General features: G+C 43.1%; 1 protein-coding gene across 1 annotated transcript; it reads left to right on the forward strand.

Annotated features, from left to right (window-relative positions):
- Window positions 1-3,551: 3,551 nt before the first annotated feature.
- On the forward strand, window positions 3,552-12,615 carry SLC35A2 (solute carrier family 35 member A2). Its single transcript, XM_087710786.1, has 4 exons — window positions 3,552-3,670; window positions 6,995-7,177; window positions 8,918-9,069; window positions 10,930-12,615. Exons 1-4 carry the CDS (start codon window positions 3,616-3,618, stop codon window positions 11,668-11,670), a joined length of 1,131 nt encoding a protein of 376 aa, XP_087566912.1. The 5' UTR covers window positions 3,552-3,615; the 3' UTR covers window positions 11,671-12,615.
- Window positions 12,616-20,722: the final 8,107 nt, after the last annotated feature.

Raw genomic sequence — 20,722 nt, forward strand, 5'->3', positions numbered from 1 at the left:
AATCATTCCACCATCCGTACGGCCAGGTGATCAAAATTTGGGCGCTTGCAACTGGCATATATTTACAACAGCTGTAGCATCCCAGGCTCATTTGCGATTGTTATTTGTGGCCTTCCCAGACACCTCCCAGCGAGCACCGTCAGTGGGGGAAGTCAGATTCACTTAACAGCGTATGATTGATTTGCTGAACAACCATTGCAAAAAGGGTCAAAAAATTGAGTGTGGATCATTTAACAACTGCCTTGCTTAGCAATTGAAATACTGGTCCCAATTGCAGTTGTACATTCAAGTCTCCTGTCCTCCAAATGCATGTTTGATCCAGGGGTGGGTTCCGGCAGTCACTACTGCCGGTTTGCTGGTGGCTGCGCCGCGCACTTGATGCACCCACACGCTTGATGCACACTGCACACGCATACACAGTACAATAAAAATAGTTCTGCACATGTGCAAAAGCCAAAAGCAAGATGGTGGCGCCTATGGCACCGCCCAGAGAACTGGTTCAGGGGCGTGGCAGCCAAGGCCGCTGCTGGTTCCAGCGACCCAGGCTGCCAAACCACTACCGGTTTGGCCGAACTAACCCGAACCAGTAAGAACCCACCACGGTTCACCCACAAATGCGCGAACGACAAAAGCGCGCCTGACTAAACCGCGGTAACCAAACCGCAAGTTCTAAAGCGCGCTGACGAATGAGCGCTGAAGCGCGCTGACAACAGTGCGCCGACAGAAGCGCGCTGTAACCCTAACCCTAACCCTAACCCTAAACCTTACCTTAACTTAAATCGCGCTTCTGTCGGCGCGCTGTTGTCAGCGCACTGTTGTCGGCGTGTTGATGACATCGCGGTTTTAGCACCGCGGTTTTGTCGGCGCGCTTTTGTCATTCGCGCATTTGTCGGGTCACGACCCACCACTGGTTTGATCTGATATCACATATTACACTTAAGGTAATCTAAGGCAATGACCAGTTGAAGTGGAAGCCAACCAGATGAATTTCATTCAGAAGTGCCACACCCATCTTTCTATCAATTGACCTGTTTTTCTAACATCCTATGAATCCAATTGGCTCTTCGCTTGCTCTGAATCATGTCAGAACATCCTTTATAATAGTGGGCATTTTGGACATGCTATGCAAAGACCTACGTAGCTCTCTGGAGAAGACTCTAACCTGAGATGAGGACCAGCAGCAAGATGGATGGACTCAGATACGGTGACAAGAAGTACACCATTGGAAGGCCTGAAACACCAGGTTAGAGCAAATTATCATAAATAAAACAATGTGGTCACTAAAAGCTGATACCACTGTGATGCTACATAGTCAATAGTGAAAACTGGACTCACAAGAATGTGGTATTCTTGGGGATTTTTTAAATTAACAAGGACTAAAACATTGCCTGACACCAGTGGCATCCACTGAATTGTTTCGCATGGGTTTTTTTGCTTGTGTAACACGATAGTGCACATGTACAAAGGGGCAGAGTTTTGATAGTTAAGAGCCGAGGTGGCGCAGTGGTTAAATGCAGCATTGCAGGCTACTTCAGCTGACTTCAGTTCTGCAGTTCGGCTGTTCAAATCTCATCAGCTCAGGGTTGACTCAGCCTTCCATCCTTCCGAGGTGGGTAAAATGAGGACCTGGATTGTTGTTGGGGGCAATATGCTGACTCTGTAAACCGCTTAGAGAAGGCTGAAAGCCCTAGGAAGCGGTATATAAGTCTAACTGCTATTGCTATTGCTTGTGTGGTTGCTCTGCCTTGACCCGTTCTGTGACCAGGTGTCCCAGAAGTATCGCATGCAGTGATACTCCCTGGACCCACATTGGAATGCCATGCAATCATGATGTTCTACCCTTTATGTATCTGATGGTGTTGCAAACCTACATTAAACAAGCAATTTTGTTTCTTTCTCATGAGCAAAGCCTCCAATCTTGCAGGTGACGTCTTAGCAACTTGGGAGACGTCTTGTATTCGCAAATGACAGCAGTCCAGTTGCTGAGATTTCTGTGATTTCAGGCTGAAAGACTCTTTTATTTTCTGTTGAAGTGGGTCCCTAGGAGTTTGAGATTGTGGCCCAAGAACCCCCACAATCCATTCCTGAATGACACATCCTACCGATGTGCCTTTTGCCTTGTCCTAAGCTCACATAAGCACCTCTTAAGGTTATATTTAGTTCTCCAATCTTAAGTGTTTTTTTTCACTCTTGCACAATTCTTCTAGGGTAGTTGGTTGAATACTTTGATTGAGGATACACTGAGTGCCTGGTATATATTATACATACCTGTATATATTATCCTCTGTATGGTGAATAAAGGCAGGTACATGTAATAGGTCTGGGGTGCGTTTGTGCACACATTGGATCCATTGTGATGTTAGAGGAGATATTAGCGCAGATAACTTTCACCTAATTGGGATCCTGCAGGAAGTTCAATAGGGTTGGGCAACCCAGGTATGCAGCTTGCTAGACAGCCCCTCCCCTTCCTTTATTTTCAATCCCCAGAACCTTCTAAGACAGCGTTTCCCAACCTTGGTGACTTTAAGCCCTGCGGACTTCAACTCCCAGAATCCCCCAGCCAGCTATATTAGGTTATCTTTAGTTATCCAATCTTTTAAGTAGTTTTTCACTTCTTGCACAATTCTTCTAGGGTAGTTTGTTGAATACTTTGATTGAGGATACACTGAGTGCCTGGTATTGGGCCATCTCACTGAATCAGTTTTGTGTAGTTTGGGAAGTGCCAACCCCGAACGCAGAAGATAGTGAGTTCGAATCCTGTTTTACACATGAAAGGCAGCTGGGTGACTTTGGGCAAGTCTTGTTCTCTCAGTCCAACCCACTTGACAGGGTGGTTGTTGTTGTGGGGAAAATAAAAGGCAGCCGTATCAGGCCGACCTGGTTGCAACATTAATTGATGGAGCAGTTTGTTGCCCGAGCCTGATATCATGGGCTGAAGAGAGAGTGACTGGCCCAAAGTCACCCAGCCAGCTTTTTATGCTTAAAATGGGACTGGCCTCACAATCTCCTGGTTTCTAGCCTTGTTCCTTAACCACTATACCAGGGGTGTCCAAACTTGGGAACTTTAAGACTGGTGGACTTCAACTCCCAGAATTCCCCAGCCAGCTGGTTGGGGAATTCTGGGAGTTGAAGTCCACAAGTCTTAAAGTTCCCAAATTTGGACACCCCTTCACTATACTAATCCCTCTTCTTCATCTCCTTGCCCATTGCAATAACCCATTGCAATATCAAAGAGGAGTCTGATCAATGCCCTCTGTAACCAGTTTTCCTTGGGCTACAGCTTTCTGGCTTCTGCAGAGGGATCCCAACACTTGACCCGCACTTTGCCTTTTCCCGAGTCGAAAAATGCGGGATTGATCCCGTCTCTGTTTGCAAAACCGTCTGCCTCTTTCGCCAACATCACCACATCGTCCTCTCCGCCCCCGCCCCCTCCCCACTTGTGACGCTCTAGGAAGAATATTACCAAAGCTGGGGTTTGACCCCGCCTACCCTCTCGCTTTCTGTGCCCATCTCTATGGCTAGCTACGGTTCTCCCGGAAGCGGATCTAGGCCGGCAAGTAGGATGCGGAAGTGTCCGTTACAGTGGGAAAGCTCGGCTGCCCCGCGGTTGCCACCATGGCAGCGGCTGGGGGCCCGGGTGGCGGCGTTGACAGTCCGGTGGCGACGGCAGGTGAGAGAGAGAGAGAGGAGGAGGAGGAGGAGGAAGGGAAGGGAAGGGAGGCGGAGGGACATTTCGAGTTTCTCCTGGTGTAGCCACCAAATTACAAATAATTTCCAAATGACCGATTTCCCATCTCCCTGTTCCCTACAGAGAGGCTGTGTTGCCTCCTCCTCCTCCGGGAAGGTTTTTCCCTTCCTTCGAGCGGGACTTATCTGAGTTTTGGGCCTCGGGGATTTTATTTTCCATGGGAGGAGAGAGAAGTGTAGCTAATGTGCTGGAATGGATAGGAATTCCTGAAAAAATTAAATAGTCTTCAACATCCTTCTTCCCACATATTTCTCTCTCTCTCTCTCTCTCTCTCTCTCTCTCTCTCTCTCTCTCTCTCTCTCTCTCTCTCTCTCTCTCTCTCTCTCTCTCTCTCTCTCTCTCATATATCTATCTTATCTATCTATCTATCATCTATCTATCTATCTCTATCATCTATCTATCTATCTTATCTATCTATCTATCTTATCTCTCTCTCTCTCTCTCTCTCTCATCTATCTATCTAATCTATCTATCTATCTATCTCTATCTATCTATCTATCATCTATCTATCTAATCTATCTATCTAATCTATCATCTATCTATCTATCTATCTATCTATCTATCTATCTATCTATCTATCTAATCTATCATCTATCTATCATCTATCTATCTAATCTATCTATCTATCTATCTATCATCTATCTCTATCTATCTATCTATCTATCTATCTATCTAATCTATCTATCATCTATCTATCTAATCTATCTATCTATCTAATCTATCTATCTATCTATCTATCTATCTATCTATCTATCTATCTATCTATCTATCTATCTATCTATCTATCTATCTATCTATCTATCTATCTATCTACCTACCTACCTACCTACCTACCTACCTACCTACCTACCTACCTACCTACCTTCCTACCTACCTTCCTACCTACCTTCCTACCTACCTATCTATCTATACAACACCATGTACTGCTGAGAGTGGGGTATGTAACCCAATTACTTAATTTAAAAAGCACCCTGGAAGGGCTGTTAGTTGGCTGCAAGGAGAGTTCCCTTGAGGTTTTGAGTAAGAGGTATTGGGGGGTAATCCTGAAAGCATTAAGTTGTACACAATTTCCTAATGTTGTGAGTTTCCTCCTGTGTTGGGGGTAATTGTTGTTGTGGACAAATGGACTACTTAAAATGCCATAATAATTTTAAAACTATTACTGCAAACTAAGGTAGGTACATTTCAAAGCTAGTGTGGTGTATCAGGGATAAAACAGTCCTGTCTTTAACATGGCAAGTGTGATTAGGGAGCAATTTATTGTAAGGCAAACTTCCTTAAAATATTTCATATGTATACAAGTAGTAGATGTTATCACAATTGAGCTCAAAATTTCCTTTTCTATAAAGAGGGCAGTTGTTAAAGTGAGTTTTGTCCCATTCTATGACCTTTTTGCCACAGTTGTTCAGTGAATCACTGCAGTTGTTAAGTGAATCATGAAGTTGTTAACCAAATCTGGCTTCCCCCATTGGCTTTGCTTGTTGGAAGCTGGCTGAGAAGGTTACGAATGGCAATCACATGATCCCAGGATGCTACAACTGTCATTAACACATGCCAGTTGCCAAATGCCTGGATTTTGGTCATGTGACCATGGGGATGCTGCAATGGGCATCAGTATTTTTTCCAGTACTATTGTAATTTATTAATTTATTAATTATTTATTTATTAATTAGACTTATATACCGCTTCAAAGGGCTTTCAGCCCTCTCTAAGCGGTTTACAGATTTTTAGCAAATTGAGTCAGCAAATTGCCCCCACAGTCTGGGTCCTCATTTCACCCACCTTGGAAGGATGGAAGGCTGAGTCGACCTTGAGCCGGTGAGATTTGAACCGCTGAACTGCAGATAACAGTCAGCTGAAGTGGCCTGCAGTACTGCACCCTAACCACTGCGCCACCTCGGCTCCTAAAAAAACAGTCCCTAAATGAATGGTTGTAAGTCAAGGGCCAACTGTAGACAATTACATTTGGAATGCATCAGATTATGAATATGTCCTTTTTTACATTAGTTTTCCTTCCTGCTTGGCATTTGTTCCTAGAAGAAAAATGTTGTTCTGCAAGATGAGGCTTATACTTTTTTCTTTTCCCTCCACTTCCTGCTCCTAAATTGACAGGCACAAGAACAGAGTAAAAGAAATAATCCGGTTTAATCTGGAGTTCTGCGATATGGGTCATTAGATATGAAAATATTGCTTCCGAATTACTTTTTGTTATTCGCCAATTAGATTAGAGAGAAAACATTTTTCCATTTGACATCAAGAAGCTAGAATATTGAATCTAAGTGCCTATTATCACTCATTATATTTATCAAAACCAGACACATTTTAAACGAACAAAAAAAAACCCATACACTGTTCCCTCTTGACATGATCAGCAATTTATTAAGATTCCTGCTCTTGGAAGATGAAGGTGGGTAAGTGGGAGTTTTTCATTTCTGTTCCACAAGATCAGTTCAGACTTCCAATTGACTCTATAGGATTGCACTTTGAACTTTGATTACATCTGTAAACTAATGTTGAAAATTTAACCAGGGCTTTGTCGGCCCTCTTGGGGGTAATAGGTTAAGGCAGGGGTAGTCAACCTTTTTATACCTACCGCCCACTTTTATATCTCTGTTAGTAGTAAAATTTTCTAACTGCCCACCGGTTCCACAGTAATGGTGATTTATAAAGTAGGGAAGTAACTTTACTTTATAAAATTTGTAAAGCAGAGTTACAGCAAACCCCTACCGTGAAAGCTGGAACGCCCACTAGTGGGCAGTAGGGACCAGGTTGACTACCACTGGGTTAAGGGGTGAAATAAGCCCCAATGAAGTTAAATGCAGAGGAGGAATAAATTTTGATAAGAAAAATGGTGCTTGTAGAAACCTATGGTTTTGGAGTTTAGGGGCTACAAAAATGAGACTGCAGGACACTTGTGTCAGCCAGGATTGCCCTCTTCTGCTCACGTTGATAGTCTTCATTCTTCATCCTACCTAAGGGAAGAAGGTGGGAATTGGTCTGCATGTGTGTCTGTTGGTTTGTGTGAATTCAGGCCTTGATTCTCCATGTTCTAACACCCTTCTCATTGGTTTCTGATAAAAGAAACTTAAAGGGGACCCAGAGGTTCTCAATTATTTCTTCCATCAAAATCTCTAGTGCTGTTTCTGGATGGGGATCCTTTTCTCAGTGCAGTATCTCTTGGGAATCTGTTGGGGAGTGATATTGGTAGAAGGATACTGAGCTGATTTTCTACTCTTCCTTTTCTAGGTAACCGACAATTGAAGTACATTAGTTTGGCAGTCTTGGTGGTGCAAAATGCCTCTCTCATCCTCAGCATTCGCTATGTGCGCACCTTGCCAGGGGACCGATTCTTTGCTACCACAGCGGTGGTTATGGCTGAAATTCTTAAGGGAATCACCTGCCTACTGCTCATCTTTATTCAGAAGCAAGGTGGGAATACCACACCACGGAGAATGGAGGCCCTCAGGGAAGGGTTTGCTTCTCCCAACCTTATTCCATGTTCACTAACAGTCTTGCTGGATTGAGATGTGTGTTTCTGCCTTTGACCCATTCTAATGGTTGAATTGAAAAATCGAAACCTCTTTTTATGTCATTTCTGTGCATTATTCTTTAGGATCATATCGGGATTTGGCTCACCATAACTTTAAATAACATGATTTGAATGGCTTGCAACTTGTATACAAAAATGGGAAGAAAACAAGCAAAAAAATTATTTCTATGGACCCAGAAAGAAACAATTACGTAATTAAACAATTCAATTATGCGAATCAATGAATAATTTTAAACGTGCACATGCAGTCATAAAACTCCTTCTGTAAATAGAAATATATACAGTACATTCATTTTTTAAAGAGTCAAAATACAAAATGGAACACCTAGTTAACTGGCCAATTGACATAAGGTGAGCAGTGTCTTTTCTTGCAAGGGCTTATTTTTATTTTATTTACTTAACGTGCTGGTCCAGTCACCAAGTGACTCTGAGCAGCCTGCATATTTCACTGTCTAATCAGATTAAAAGGGCAACAACCACAATAATGATTAATTCAACCATCACCCCAAATTAGCTCTGTAAAAGCCCATATGCAACAAGCATTCTTTTGCAGGAAAGTTGTTATATGTGCTAGACTTTAGCGGGGTGCTTGAAACAGCCAGGGCTACATGGCTTCATAGAATACACACGTGTAGAGGAGAGTCTGATCTGCAGATGGGATATCACTCCAGAGAAGGAGCAGTAATGGAAGAGGTTTATCCCTGAGTTTCCTGCAATGATTTACTTGAGGGAGCCCACACTCTTGGAGCTTACTGGTTGGGCAGGGGTATTGTGAGAAAATACATGGGTCTTGAGCCATGAGAGTAATCTGTAGAAGAGCCGAGGTGGCGCAGTGGTTAAGAGTGCAGTACTGCAAGCCACTTCAGCTGACTGCTAACTGGAGTTCGGCGGTTCAAATCTCAGCGGCTCAAGGTTGACTCAGCCTTCCATCCTTCCGAGGTGGGTAAAATGAGGACCCAGACTGTGGGGGCGATATGCTGACTCTGTAAACCGCTTAGAGAGGGCTGAAAGCCCTATGAAGCGGTATATAAGTCGAACTGCTATTGCTATTGCTATCTGTAGGGGGCCTCATGGCCATTGTGACTGAAGCCTAAGGAATTAGTCAATGAAATCAAAGCCCAAGTAGAAACAATCCTTCTAATTATCTTTTGTCTTCTTTTTCCTTCAACCTCTTTTGCAGTCTCCCATTTCCCTACAGCTGGCTAGAACAGTTTATTGTTGCCAGGGGTCTTAGCTGCTTACTCACAGAGGTTTTATTGAAATTAATTTAAGGATCTCTAGGCTGTAAAACTCTAGGTTGTGCAATACATACATTAAATCCTTCTGTGAATTTTTCTTCCCCAATTATAAAGACCTGGGACTTTTTCTTATGCCCCAGCACTGGAAAAAGAATTATTGCACACCGTGCCCTCAGGGAAGAGTCGTATTTCTGGTTCTGTCTTTTCTCTTTGTCCTGAGTATTCTCAAAGACAGGAAAGGAACAAATATTTGCAATGTGTAATAACTAGGGACCTCTCCTTTTTCCAATTGTTGTTCATGTCAAAGCAAAAAAGACTGAAATGTTTTTGTTGTGTCTTGATATGTACAAGAAACAGTTTCTTGTCTGTATCCTTTTCCAGGTAACTTGAGACAGTTTGCTGCCTCTTTGTATGATTCCATTTTGGTACAGTATATGGACACTCTCAAGCTAGCAGTGCCTTCTCTCATTTACACCCTCCAAAACAATCTGCAGTATGTGGCCATTTCCAACCTGCCAGCAGCTACCTTTCAGGTGAGATGCTCCTCCTACTGCCACTTCCTCTCTAAAGTGCTCTCCGGAAACGTTAGAAGCATCTTTTCAAAGGAGAATGTCCTTCAGTTTCATCCGTGGCCCGACAAATGCGCGAACGTCAAAAGCGCGCCGACAAAAGCGCGGCGCTAAAACCGCGATGTCAAAAGCGCGCCGACAAAAGCGCGATTTAAGTTAAGGTAAGGTTTAGGGTTAGGTTTAGGGTTTGGTTTAGGGTTTTGTTTAGGGTTAGGGTTATAGCGTGCTTCTGTCAGCGCGCTGTTGTCGGCGCGCTTCAGCGCTCATTCGTCGGCGCGGTTTTGTCACCGCGGTTTTGTCAGGTGCGCTTTTGTCGTTCGCGCATTTGTGGTGGAACCGTTTCATCTACTTTATATACCTGCCATTCTTTTTTTTTTAATGTGTCCTCCTTCCCCACATCAGAATAATGAGGATGGGGATCCTGAGTTATGTTCCTTTAAATCTCCTGGACAGTTGTTATTGAAATTCTGTGAAAAATAGAAAATACAATGAGTTCCCCATGTTATTATTTGATTTCATTTATCCTGATGGCATTAAGGTTGTTCACCACAGAAGTAGGAAGTGTAGCTACCTGTCTGGAAAGGACTGACAATAAACATATATATATATAGATATATGCAAAGGGAGCCTTTTTCTGTCTTTAGGAAAAAGAAACTGAATGCTGTTTATGTAAATTATGGAGCTTAAGCAAATCCCTTGTTCTGCACAATTTTGGAATATTTTTATGATTTGGTCTAATATACTTCGTTTCTGATAATCAATTGTGGGGGGGCGACATGCTGAATTATGAGGTTCTGAAATCTTATCAGGGAGTCTTGTTATTCTCAAGCAAATAGACACACTACCATAAATAGTAGAGATTTCCTCTCTCTTTAAAAAGGAAAGTGAACAGTAATGGGATGCTGAAGTAGCCAAACTGTTGCAATCTCCACTTTTTAATCCACTTTTAAGGGATTAAATAAGGGTACAAATACAACCTTGGCTATCCGATATTTGATTCTAAACCACTACAGTTTTCAGTAAACTTGCTTTTTTTTCGGTAAAATTAATGATTTAAGGTGGATTAAATCAGTGGAACTGCATTTTGGTCTCATTTTGCAAATAGGAGACAAGAACTAAAGAGGGATCTGGAACTCTATTTATTTATTTATAAAATTTATATGCCGCCCAATCCCGAAGGACTCCGGGCGGCTTACAAAAGAGAGAGAGAGAGAGAGAGAGAGAAAAAGGTTTAAAATCGCAACACTACATACATTCATTCTAATCGGGGCTGGACCTCAAGAGTGAGGTCAACAGCCCCAGGCCTGCTGGAACAGCCAGGTTTTTACAGCTTTCCTGAAGGCCATGAGAGAGGGTATGGTCCGGATCTCTGGGGGTAGCTGATTCCAAAGAGTCGGAGCAGCCACAGAGAAGGCTCTCCTCCGGGGGCCCGCCAGCCAACACTGTCTGGCTGACGGCATCTGAAGGAGGCCCAATCTCTGGGATCTTACTGGCTGCTGGGAGGTATGTGGCAGTAGGCGGTCTCGAAGGTACGCTGGCCCTAAGCCATGTAGGGCTTTAAAGGTAATAATGGTGATTTAGGTAATATAGTGATTTAGATTAACTTTCCCTAACCAGATATCTTCTGGGTGAGTGGAGCTGCAACTCCCCAAAGCTTCTGGGAATTCTGGGGATTGTGGTCCAAACAATCTGGAGATTTCTTTCATAATGTAGAGTCTGGGACTAAGGAGAACCACATAATCCTTAGGCCCCTGGCTTGGTGGCAGGCAGATTCCTGATTCATGGCACGTTGGGCTGGCTACTAAACTGCACTGCCTTTCCCAGGTCACCTACCAGCTGAAGATCCTCACCACAGCTGTCTTCTCGGTGCTGATGCTCCGCAAGAGCCTGTCCCGTCTTCAGTGGCTGTCCCTCCTGCTTCTTTTTGCCGGTGTAGCCATTGTCCAGGTGGAGCAGCAGCAGGCAGGGGGCAAACCAGCCCACAAAGACCAGGGGATGCAACAAAGCTACATGGTGGGACTTGTGGCCGTGGTGGTGTCCTGCCTCTCATCTGGCTTTGCCGGGGTCTATTTTGAAAAGATCCTCAAAGGCAGCACAGCCTCGGTTTGGCTACGTAACGTCCAACTGGGCATCTTCGGGACCTTGCTGGGGCTGTTGGGGCTGTGGTCCACCGAGGGGGCAGCCGTAGCTCAGCATGGATTCTTCTTTGGCTACACCCCACTGGTGTGGGGAGTGATCCTGAATCAGGCTTTTGGCGGCCTCTTGGTGGCACTGGTTGTGAAATACGCCGACAACATCCTCAAAGGCTTTGCCACCTCCTTCTCCATTGTGGTGTCCACTGTGGCTTCTATCTACCTCTTTGACTTCCACCTCAATCTACTCTTTGCTCTAGGAGCAGGCCTGGTCATAGGGGCTGTCTATCTGTACAGCTTGCCCAAGGGACCATTGTCCAGTCGATCCCTGGTGGGTGCAGCTATCCAGCAGCAGGGCCATGGAGCACAAAGCAAGGAACTTCCTTCCGTGACTACAGATGGCTTCCTGTCCAAGTCAGTACTGATCAGTTGAGAAGAACAGAACACCTCCTCCTGCATTACCTGTCACTGGTTTCTTGTGGAGGTTCACAAAAACCTGGACCCCTTTTTGCAATGTCCCATCTTCTTCACTTCTGACCTCTCTTTCCCTAGGTCTTCTCTGCTCTTTCATCTCCTCCCCCTCTTTGCCTTGGTCTTTATGTTCTTAACTGTGTGCCGAACCACTCGTATTGTCTTCCTTTTTTTCTCATCTGCTTCCCATTTTATAAAACCCATAAATGGTTATTTTATCCAATTGCATATTTATGTATAATTCTCCACACCCTTCAGCTGGTATCTGCCATTGTTTGCTTGAATTGGTCACCTTCCCTTTGACTTTAACTTTCCTCTTTCTTTCTCCGCTGCCCCCCCCCCCCCCCGCACCTCCCAGTGACATTTGCCTCCTGAAAAGCAACTTGAGGCAGAAATATTTTGGGCAGAAACATTCTGTCCCAAGAAGTTCCTTATTTCTGGTCAGCAGGGAGAAATTTTATAAGGAAGTGTACTTTTAATAAAAGTACACAATCACAAGGTATAATAATCCCAAGAAGGATATATGGATATGTATGTATGTATGTATGGATGGATGGATGGATGGATGTATGGATGGATGGATATATATCCATCCATATGAGAGAGAGAGAGAGAAGAGAAAAAGAGAGAGAGAGTTAGCACAAACAAACACACACACACACACACACACACACACACACATATACATATGCTGATAACGGATAAGAGCCTGTGGCCTAATGGCTAAGAAGTCTGCCTAGTATTTAATATAGCCCAGGTTCAAATCCCAGTAAGGGTATGGCTAGCTGATGAGAGCTAAATAGCTTGAAATAGATCTATACTACTCTCCCTTTATTTATTTATCAGCACAAATAAAAAATAAAAAAACACAAATATATATATATATATATATATATATATATATATATATATATATATATATATATATATATATATATATATATATATATATATATATATACACATACATACATACATACATACATACATACATACATACATACATACATACATACAAGTCACAACCCCTGGTATGCCCAAATATGGGAGGAAGTTCACTGCTTCCATTCTGTCCTTCGGCTCGTCATAAAAGACCATCCAGACAGAAACCCAATATTTTTACTGTTGCCTTTGTTAGCACAAATACAACATGTGTGTGTGTGTGCGCGCGCGCGCATGCACATAAAAAGAAAAATGTGAAGAAAAAAGTCATTTCCCCTTTGAGAACATACCAATGTTTTTTAAATGCCAGGTATATAAAAGTTAGAGGGATTAGTTTGTTTAGAGCTGTTTGCTCATAAATTGTCAAATTTATCTACTGTAAGCAGATGAAAACTGAACAAGAAAAGTGATGTATGGGTGCGTGCATGTGGCAGTACCAGGCCAGTGAAATCAAGGTGTTGGGTATTTGAGTTGCTTGGCATTCTGCTTTTGTTCCTTCTCCAGCTCTGACCATTTAGCAAATGCTGTTGGATCATTGTGGAAAGGGAACTGAGTTTGAGGTGTAGTTAATTCTTTCCTTCCTTCAGTGTATATTTAGAATATTAAATGTTTGGGAATTACTGGGCAAATGTTCAATCATTAGTAATTAATTTAAGGTTTTGTTACGGACAGAGAAGATGGACTGGAACAGGTTGTCTCATTTCACATAAGGGACACTTGGCTTGAAGTAAGAAGAATCTCAGGGTAAAGGTTATTAGGATAGAGCCACCGGATATGGGCATATAATGTATATATAGTATGGGAAGGGAAATTTGCATCAGCCAGAGATTAAAAGGACGACCATTTGCTGGTGCTGTGGCTATTAGAAAGCCAAAATTGGCCTTCTGGATCTCCAGCTCAACCACTGGGGAGTCTATGGGGCAGAAGCTAAGAATCTGAGTGCCATTCATTCCTTTTGTACTTTGCCAGGAGAGGAGGTGATTAAATGAAAACAGGGTTCTTAGTGAACGTCTAAAGCCCATTTCAAGTATGTGTCCTCCCTCTTCACCCACCCTCACTCCCAAACAGAGGTCTCCCTTTGATGTGCACTTTCAGGCAACCATCTGTACAGGCGCACACTAACTGTCCAGCTTGATGGTTCACATGTTGTGTAAATTTTGAACCTACAAGTGGCAGGAAGGTAAGAAAGGCTGAGATTCTGAGAAGTCAGGGCCCTTCTCTGGCTCAGTTTCCTTTTTACGTTAATACATAAGGCCTTTGGGGGTGTGAACTGCCCCTCCCTAATCCTTATGCGTTTTACACCTACGAGGTTTGGTGGTTGAGGGGGAGTACACTAACCCTGGAGTGTGTGTGAAGGGGGTGGGCGTGTGTTGGGTGCATTTCGTTTCCTTTTGAAGTGGGGAGGATAAACACAAGTCACCGTGATGTGTGTGAGTGTGTATGTACATGTTTTTTACATTGCTAATCATTTTTTTAATGAATTCTGCTTTTTTAAGGAAAACAATCAAAGAAAGCCTGTACTGTTTGCCAATGTACATAAATTACAGATGAATAAAGAGCGTGTATTTATTTAGCCTTACTGCTTAATGATTGAGGAAGCCTTGAAAAGGGCAGCTCTGTCTCATGCTGCATGTCTAACCCTATTAACACTGGGGGATGGCTGGGGCAAGGATGGGGCAGCCTTTTCCCTTGAGATTGGGGTCAGCTGCTTGTAAAGGAGACGCATTGAGGCGATTCTGAGCCAGAACTCTGACCAGCCTTCATCAGCCTGGTAGTCCTCCCATCAGTCTGCCTGTGGCCAAAGAGCTTGTGGTCTGGGGTAGGTGGGTGGATGATGGGAACTAGTTCAAACCAGTTGGTGGACATCTAAATGGAAAAGGCTGGCATAGAGTGCTTTTCCCATACCTGTGAGTCAGTTGGAATGTAATGACTGAAGCCGCAGATAGTGGTATCTGAAATAATGCATGCACGCGATGGCCTATTAAAATGCAGAAAGCCGTTGACTTGTCTGTCACATAAAACTTTGCAATTTGGTGGCAGCTTTTAAAAGTGTTCTTTTTACCACCCTCAAGCTTTTAAATGGCCACTGACAACCTCGGGGCCTCAGATGGTACATCCCTATCAGAAGGAACAGCCATAGCCTTACTCTTCCCTTCGATTTAAGAATAAACAGCACTCTCAAATCATTCAAGTTGAGGTTGACTTTACCAACAGTTAAATATGTTAAAATTGGAATTACATGATAACTCAAGGCCCAGGAACTGATGATGTACTTCCCAGTTCAGACCAGGCATGAAATCCACTTACCTTTGCAACCAGTTCGGAACCGGAAGCATGCATTGCGGCGTTTCTGCGCATGCACAGAGCGTCCCTGATGATATCTGGGCAGGTGGGCGGAGCCTCCCGCTGCCGCCACTACCGGTTTGCTCGAACCGGGAGAATACCACCTCTAGTGCAGACTGATCTAAAGTGTGTGTACTTATAAAATCCACATGCATTATGATCCAATATTGCCTTTCCCAAGTGGGGAATAAAACAGCTCGTGCAAATTCTTTCCTGAGAATTCTAGCCGCCTCCTATGTAGAAGTTTCATTCGGGCATCTGAACTTCAGGGCTCAAGACACCTAAACCAAAAGTGGAAGACGGGGTCCCTAGAACTGTAGGATTCCCCTCCCCAATCAAACAGGAGAGATGCAATTTTCTTATTATGGGTACTGTAAAATGCAAACGGTTTTCAAAATCGGGGTGGGGGCGGGGAGGATGCCAGCCCACAAGATACAGTTTTGCCTACTTTGCCTACTTAAAAGTCTTCAGTAGCCCTCTTTCCCTGGAGAATTATTAAGGGTAGGCTGTTGTGAGCCAGAGATTGTTCATCTCTGGTCCAAAGGCAAATTTACGGACACGAGGTTCTGCTGATCTGCTTTATGTTTGTTCCCTACTTCTCTGGATAGTAAAATATTTGCCTAATAGGCGTGAGGGTTTTTTTTTTTTTTTAGAAAATTACTATCATATGCTAGGAAATCTGGTCAATTTCTTAAGAAACCTTCCTAGGGAAAGAAGTTCTAATGAAGCTTGAGGATGCAGAAGGAGAGGGGGGAAATAGTGGGTGCAGTGTGGCAACATAGATAATGACTCCTCTTCTTTGATCCATGACTTGATGGTATTGGACCTGGGTACTTGAGAGACCACCTGCTGCCAATTACCTCCCAAAGACCCATTAGATCACACAGATTAGGCCTCCTCCGGGTTCCGTCTACTAGCCAATGTCATCTGGCCACTACCCGGGGGAGGGCCTTCTCTGTGGTGGCCCCGGCCCTTTGGAACGAACTCCCCGCAGAGATTCGGACCCTCACCTCTCTCCAGGCCTTCCGAAAAGCGGTTAAAACCTGGCTGTGTCGGCAGGCCTGGGGTCAATGAGTTCCCTTCCCCTCTCGAATTGTGTGGGTGTTGGTTGTTTTTAAATGCCCTGTATTTTTTGTTGTAGTCTTTGTGTTTCCCTTCCCCTCCTTTGGGTTTGTGCACTGCCCTGAGTCCCGCTGGGAATAGGGCGGCATATAAATAAAATGAACCTCGAACCTTGAACCTTGATTTATTCTAAGGAAGCAGATCTGGAGTACATGAAATTGGGTCATATTGGTGAGGTGCATTTCCCTTGAGGCTTGGCATTCTGCCAGATCTGAGAAACCAGCTCAGACCGCAGATGACAGATTTGCTTCCTTGAATTGATCCTTCCCTCCCGGTCACTAAAGCAGAAAGTAAAAAGCCAGAGACAGAAACCTTGGTTTCCGTGGGGAAGAGCAGTAGGTAAGTAGCATGGGGCTGGGTCAAGTCTTGAGATCTCCAGGTGGATCTAGAAAAAGCTGCCCTCAAAGCGTTTTAAAGATAACGGCTGTGAAAATTTAGTGGCCCATGAACAGGATTAAATGGCATTTTCAAAAATTCATCAAACAGACTTTCTGTGGTCTCCAATGTTTCCTTACCTCACAAAAAGACTGGTAACTTACTCATAAAGATGAATACAGTTTAAAAGTAAGCAAAACTATGCACATTTTGCTTAACTGGTAACTTTTGGAAGATCTAAACCACTGCTTTCAGAACATTGATTTTTTTTTTTTAAAAAAGTTTCAGACTCCACCCAGGGTAAGGTAAAATATTTGACGTGAGCTGGGAATCGCTGAGCCAAATCAGAGCAGAGGAATTTCTGTACCGCAGCCTGATTGTCTTCAGCATTGATTCTGCTCTACAGGATCCAGTGAGATGAACTTAAACCTGTTTTCCGGGTAGCTCCAAATGAATAAATTGCTGCATATTTTTGGGGAAGCCCTAGGCCTCTCTTGGAACTATTAATTTTCACTACCTTGGGATTCATTTTCACTATTAATTTTCACTACCTGGGGATTTTACCACTTCTTCATTCTGGATTTGTAACCATATTGACAAATTTTTGCTGCTTTGGAGGTTCATATTTGAGCACTAATTTATAATTAGATTAGAACCACCAGTAGTTTGCTGTTATCTCCTACAAAATACCATTAATAGCAATAACTCTTAGACTTATATACTGCTTCACAGTGCTTTTACAGCCCTCTCTAAGTGCTTTGCAGAGTTAGCCTATTGCCCCCAACAATTTGGGTCCTCATTTTACCCACTTCGGAAGGATGGAAGGCTGAGTCAATCTTGAGCCTGGTGAGATTTGAACTGTCAAATTGCAGTCAGCCGGCAGTCAGCAGAAGTAGCCTGCAGTACTGCACACTGCCACCGTGGCTCTGTTGTAAATATTGTGTGTTCTGTGACTACTTCCCACAGAACATACAGGCAGAAATAATTGTCATGGCTCACTTATCATGCTTAACTATGCGCTTATTGAAACCTACGTAGTTTTAGCACAATATGCTAAGCCACGGTTGGACTCATAATGAACTAATAAATATCAATTAACCGAAACTGATTTGATTCACACAACATGCTAACCAACTAAGCAAGCCGCAATTATGTCTTAGTACAATGTCTAGACTTACTTTGGGGGTCCATTTCAAATGTACGTTGAGATATTTGCTTGCTCCATACAACAGACAACTGCTATGGAGATAACTCCTCTTTTGGCACTTTTTTTTTCTTTGCTAGATATAAGAGATATGGTAATTATTGCTTTTTTTTAAAAAAAAGGTGATCAGGAACACCCAGAGTTTTGTGATTTGCAGAAACAGGAAAATACAGATAAAGTTTCTTTGGGCATACAGTGTTGTTTCTGCAGCTGAAGTATAGTATAGTGTCATAGACCAGATGTCCTTGAAAGGGCCTGTCCTTCTTTTCATGGCATACTTACTCTGAAGCCATTCTACACTGCCTGGAATGAGTTAAATGTATATTTTTCAATGCTTGCTTTTTACTCTTTCCTAAAACGGCAGCTAAAGCAGGGCTTTTCCTTCAAATAAGTTTAATTTCTAATTGTAGTTTGTTGCATGAAACGAATTCAAAATAATATTCCCCTATCTTGGGGTGGGTTTTTTTGGGGGGGGGGGGGGCTCAAACTACATTGCTTGTTGGCATGATTTAGTCTGGCTGTACGTATCTACAGATCTGGCTCAAGGAGCAAAAGGAGGAAGTATTTAATAGGTCAGTGGCTTAGTTACTCTGACATTGTCGTAGCAACCTTGTGAAATTAAGAACACAATGTACCACAACCTACTAAATGTTTTAGCCTAGCTTATGGTGTCAGTTCTGATATCATCTATAATTGATTGCATCCTGCAAATCCCGGAATCTGGGTTAACTGAGTAAACTATTGGTTGAGATAATTGCCTGAGGATGTAATTGAGACACAGCAAGTTTTTGTAATGTGCTTTTTAAAAAAAGCCATTGTTGATACGACATGGAATCTTTGTATAGGATTCCTCTTTGCCAAATGGGCGCTGTTTCCCCTAATCTATATGATGATCTATTAAGTGGACAAAAGGAATAACTAGTAAATTCTGGATCTTCCCATAGAAAGCATTCAGACGTATTCTTTGCTCACTTCACTCCAGTCACTTTAAGTGGCTCTAGCTGGAAGGGGACACTCTCTCCAATAAACAGAGCTTTGAAGTTGCCTTCCCTGATCCAAATGCAGTACTGTCAGGAATAGAATTGGTCCCATATTGTATTTTAGATGTTACCAAACCGCCACTCCAAAATTTCCAGCCAGATTGGTTAGTAATAAAGGATGCTGGGAGTTGTTGTTCAAGGCTGTTTGGAAAGCCACAGATTACCCATTCTGGCAGTTTACCATGTTGGTCTAAGTAAGGGTGCCATGCTTAGTAAAGCTATCACAACCATCTAAGACAGTGTTTCTCAACCTTGGCAACTTGAAGATATCTGGACTTCAACTCCCAGAATTCCCCAGCCAGCATTCGCTGGCTGGGGAATTCTGGGAGTTGAAGTCCAGACATCTTCAAGTTGCCAAGGTTGAGAAACACTGATCTAAGTTGAACTGAACTCAAGTTAGAAAAAAACCAATGGCCTGCCATTTTGCCTCTAACACCCCTGCCCCTATCCCTGGCGCCCCAGTTGAATGTCTTTGAAGTCCTCGTTAAGTATTAAAGAATTTGGGAAAACTCTAATAGGCAAATATAAAAAACAAGAAATCATGGGAGTTATATGCCTCTTGCTTTCTAGGCAAAATTCATTTTCTAATATATCCAAACTTGAAATGTGTTTTTTTGTTATTCCTAGCAGATGGAATGTCCTAAGAGTTGACAAACCTCCAGGTCCCATCCCCGACTGAGCTCAACCATCCTTCTGCTTTTTTTCCCCAGGGTCTCAGCTAAAGAAAAAGGTTCTTAAAGCAGCAGAGAAAGCACCACCGAAGACTTCGGCAGCATTTCAGCTGTGATGCTTTTCTAGATTTAACGAAATCTTCTGCCTGCGCTTACAAGATGCAGAACAATTCATGGCACTGAGTGCACAGGGAAGACGGGACTAATTTTCTCAGATGTGCCTTTTGGTTGCCTGATGCACTTTACACCAAGCTAAACCTGGTCACCCATTAAGATCTGCCTCATGGACAGAGCTGAACCATAGGGGCCCCAGTAGCAATTCATGGTTCGTTTAGATCAGGGCTGTCAAACTCGTGGCCTGCAGGCTGGATATGTCATGTGCTGGCCACGCCCATGCCCAGTTTAGCAAAGGGGTGGGGAAGTTGTGATACCTCACGTTATAACACAAATTTGACACCCCTGATTTAGATGATCAGTTATATCTTCCCAGAGGAAGATATAATGGAGCTATTAGAGCCATTTTTTTTTTTAAAAAAAATGAAGCAATACCCTTAATTGTCTCAGTAGCCTGGTGTACAATTTGAATTCTAAGGTTTGTTCCTAGTGTTTGCTAAATTCTTCCAGACGTCTGTTACAAACTGCAACGCTAAGGACCAACTTCAGGCCTGGACTTTTCTTCTTCTTTCTCCTTCCCTAATTCTGTTTTGTTTACAAGGCAGCTGGGGTGGGGGTGGGGAGCAGCCAATTTTCTAAGTTCAAAAACTTGTGATATTAATGCTAATTACAGAATGGTCCTACGTGGGCAGTATGAGTGAATCCCGAAAAAAATAATAATCATGTGTGAACCACCCTTGGCCCCTGATTCTTGTGAACTGAGATTGATTCCAAACCACCATTCTGTTCTGATCGACATTATCAGAAGAGTTGTAACTTGTCTTAAGTCTTTTGACTTTGCTCCTGTTCCACCTGAGAATCTGTAGCAGAGACTAACCCAGTCTAAATTCCATGGCTTCACTTTGCATCGCTTTCCAGAGCTGAGCTGGCAAAAGTCTGGCCTGGGCAAATCCAGACCTTGGAGACCAAAAAGACGACAACATACTGACTTTTCCTCGCTGTCCATTTCCGTTTCTCTTTGTGCACTGAGCCTTTTCCCTCCCCCGTACAAAAGGGAGAGACAGTATTTCTTTTTACTCCCTATCCCCAGCCATATATTTGTGCAGAACTGTAGCATCGTATCAAGTATTAATTGCATTATAAAGGCAGTGTTGAAATATGTTATATGGAACTAATGTGTTATATTTTAAATATACTCACAGG

The sequence above is a fragment of the Thamnophis sirtalis genome, unplaced genomic scaffold (genome assembly GCF_051295495.1).
Source record: "Thamnophis sirtalis isolate CommonGarterSnake01/CBP01778 unplaced genomic scaffold, rThaSir2_p1.2 scaffold_3, whole genome shotgun sequence".
Taxonomy (NCBI): Eukaryota; Metazoa; Chordata; class Lepidosauria; order Squamata; family Natricidae; genus Thamnophis; species Thamnophis sirtalis.

Bases quoted from the DNA above. Each gene is read 5' to 3' on its own strand.
- SLC35A2 (XM_087710786.1), top strand. From the start codon at position 3,616: ATGGCAGCGGCTGGGGGCCCGGGTGGCGGCGTTGACAGTCCGGTGGCG. The intron at 3,671-6,994 runs GTGAGAGAGAGA...TTCCTTTTCTAG, and splicing joins CAGTCCGGTGGCGACGGCAG to GTAACCGACAATTGAAGTAC. The intron at 7,178-8,917 runs GTGGGAATACCA...ATCCTTTTCCAG, and splicing joins CATCTTTATTCAGAAGCAAG to GTAACTTGAGACAGTTTGCT.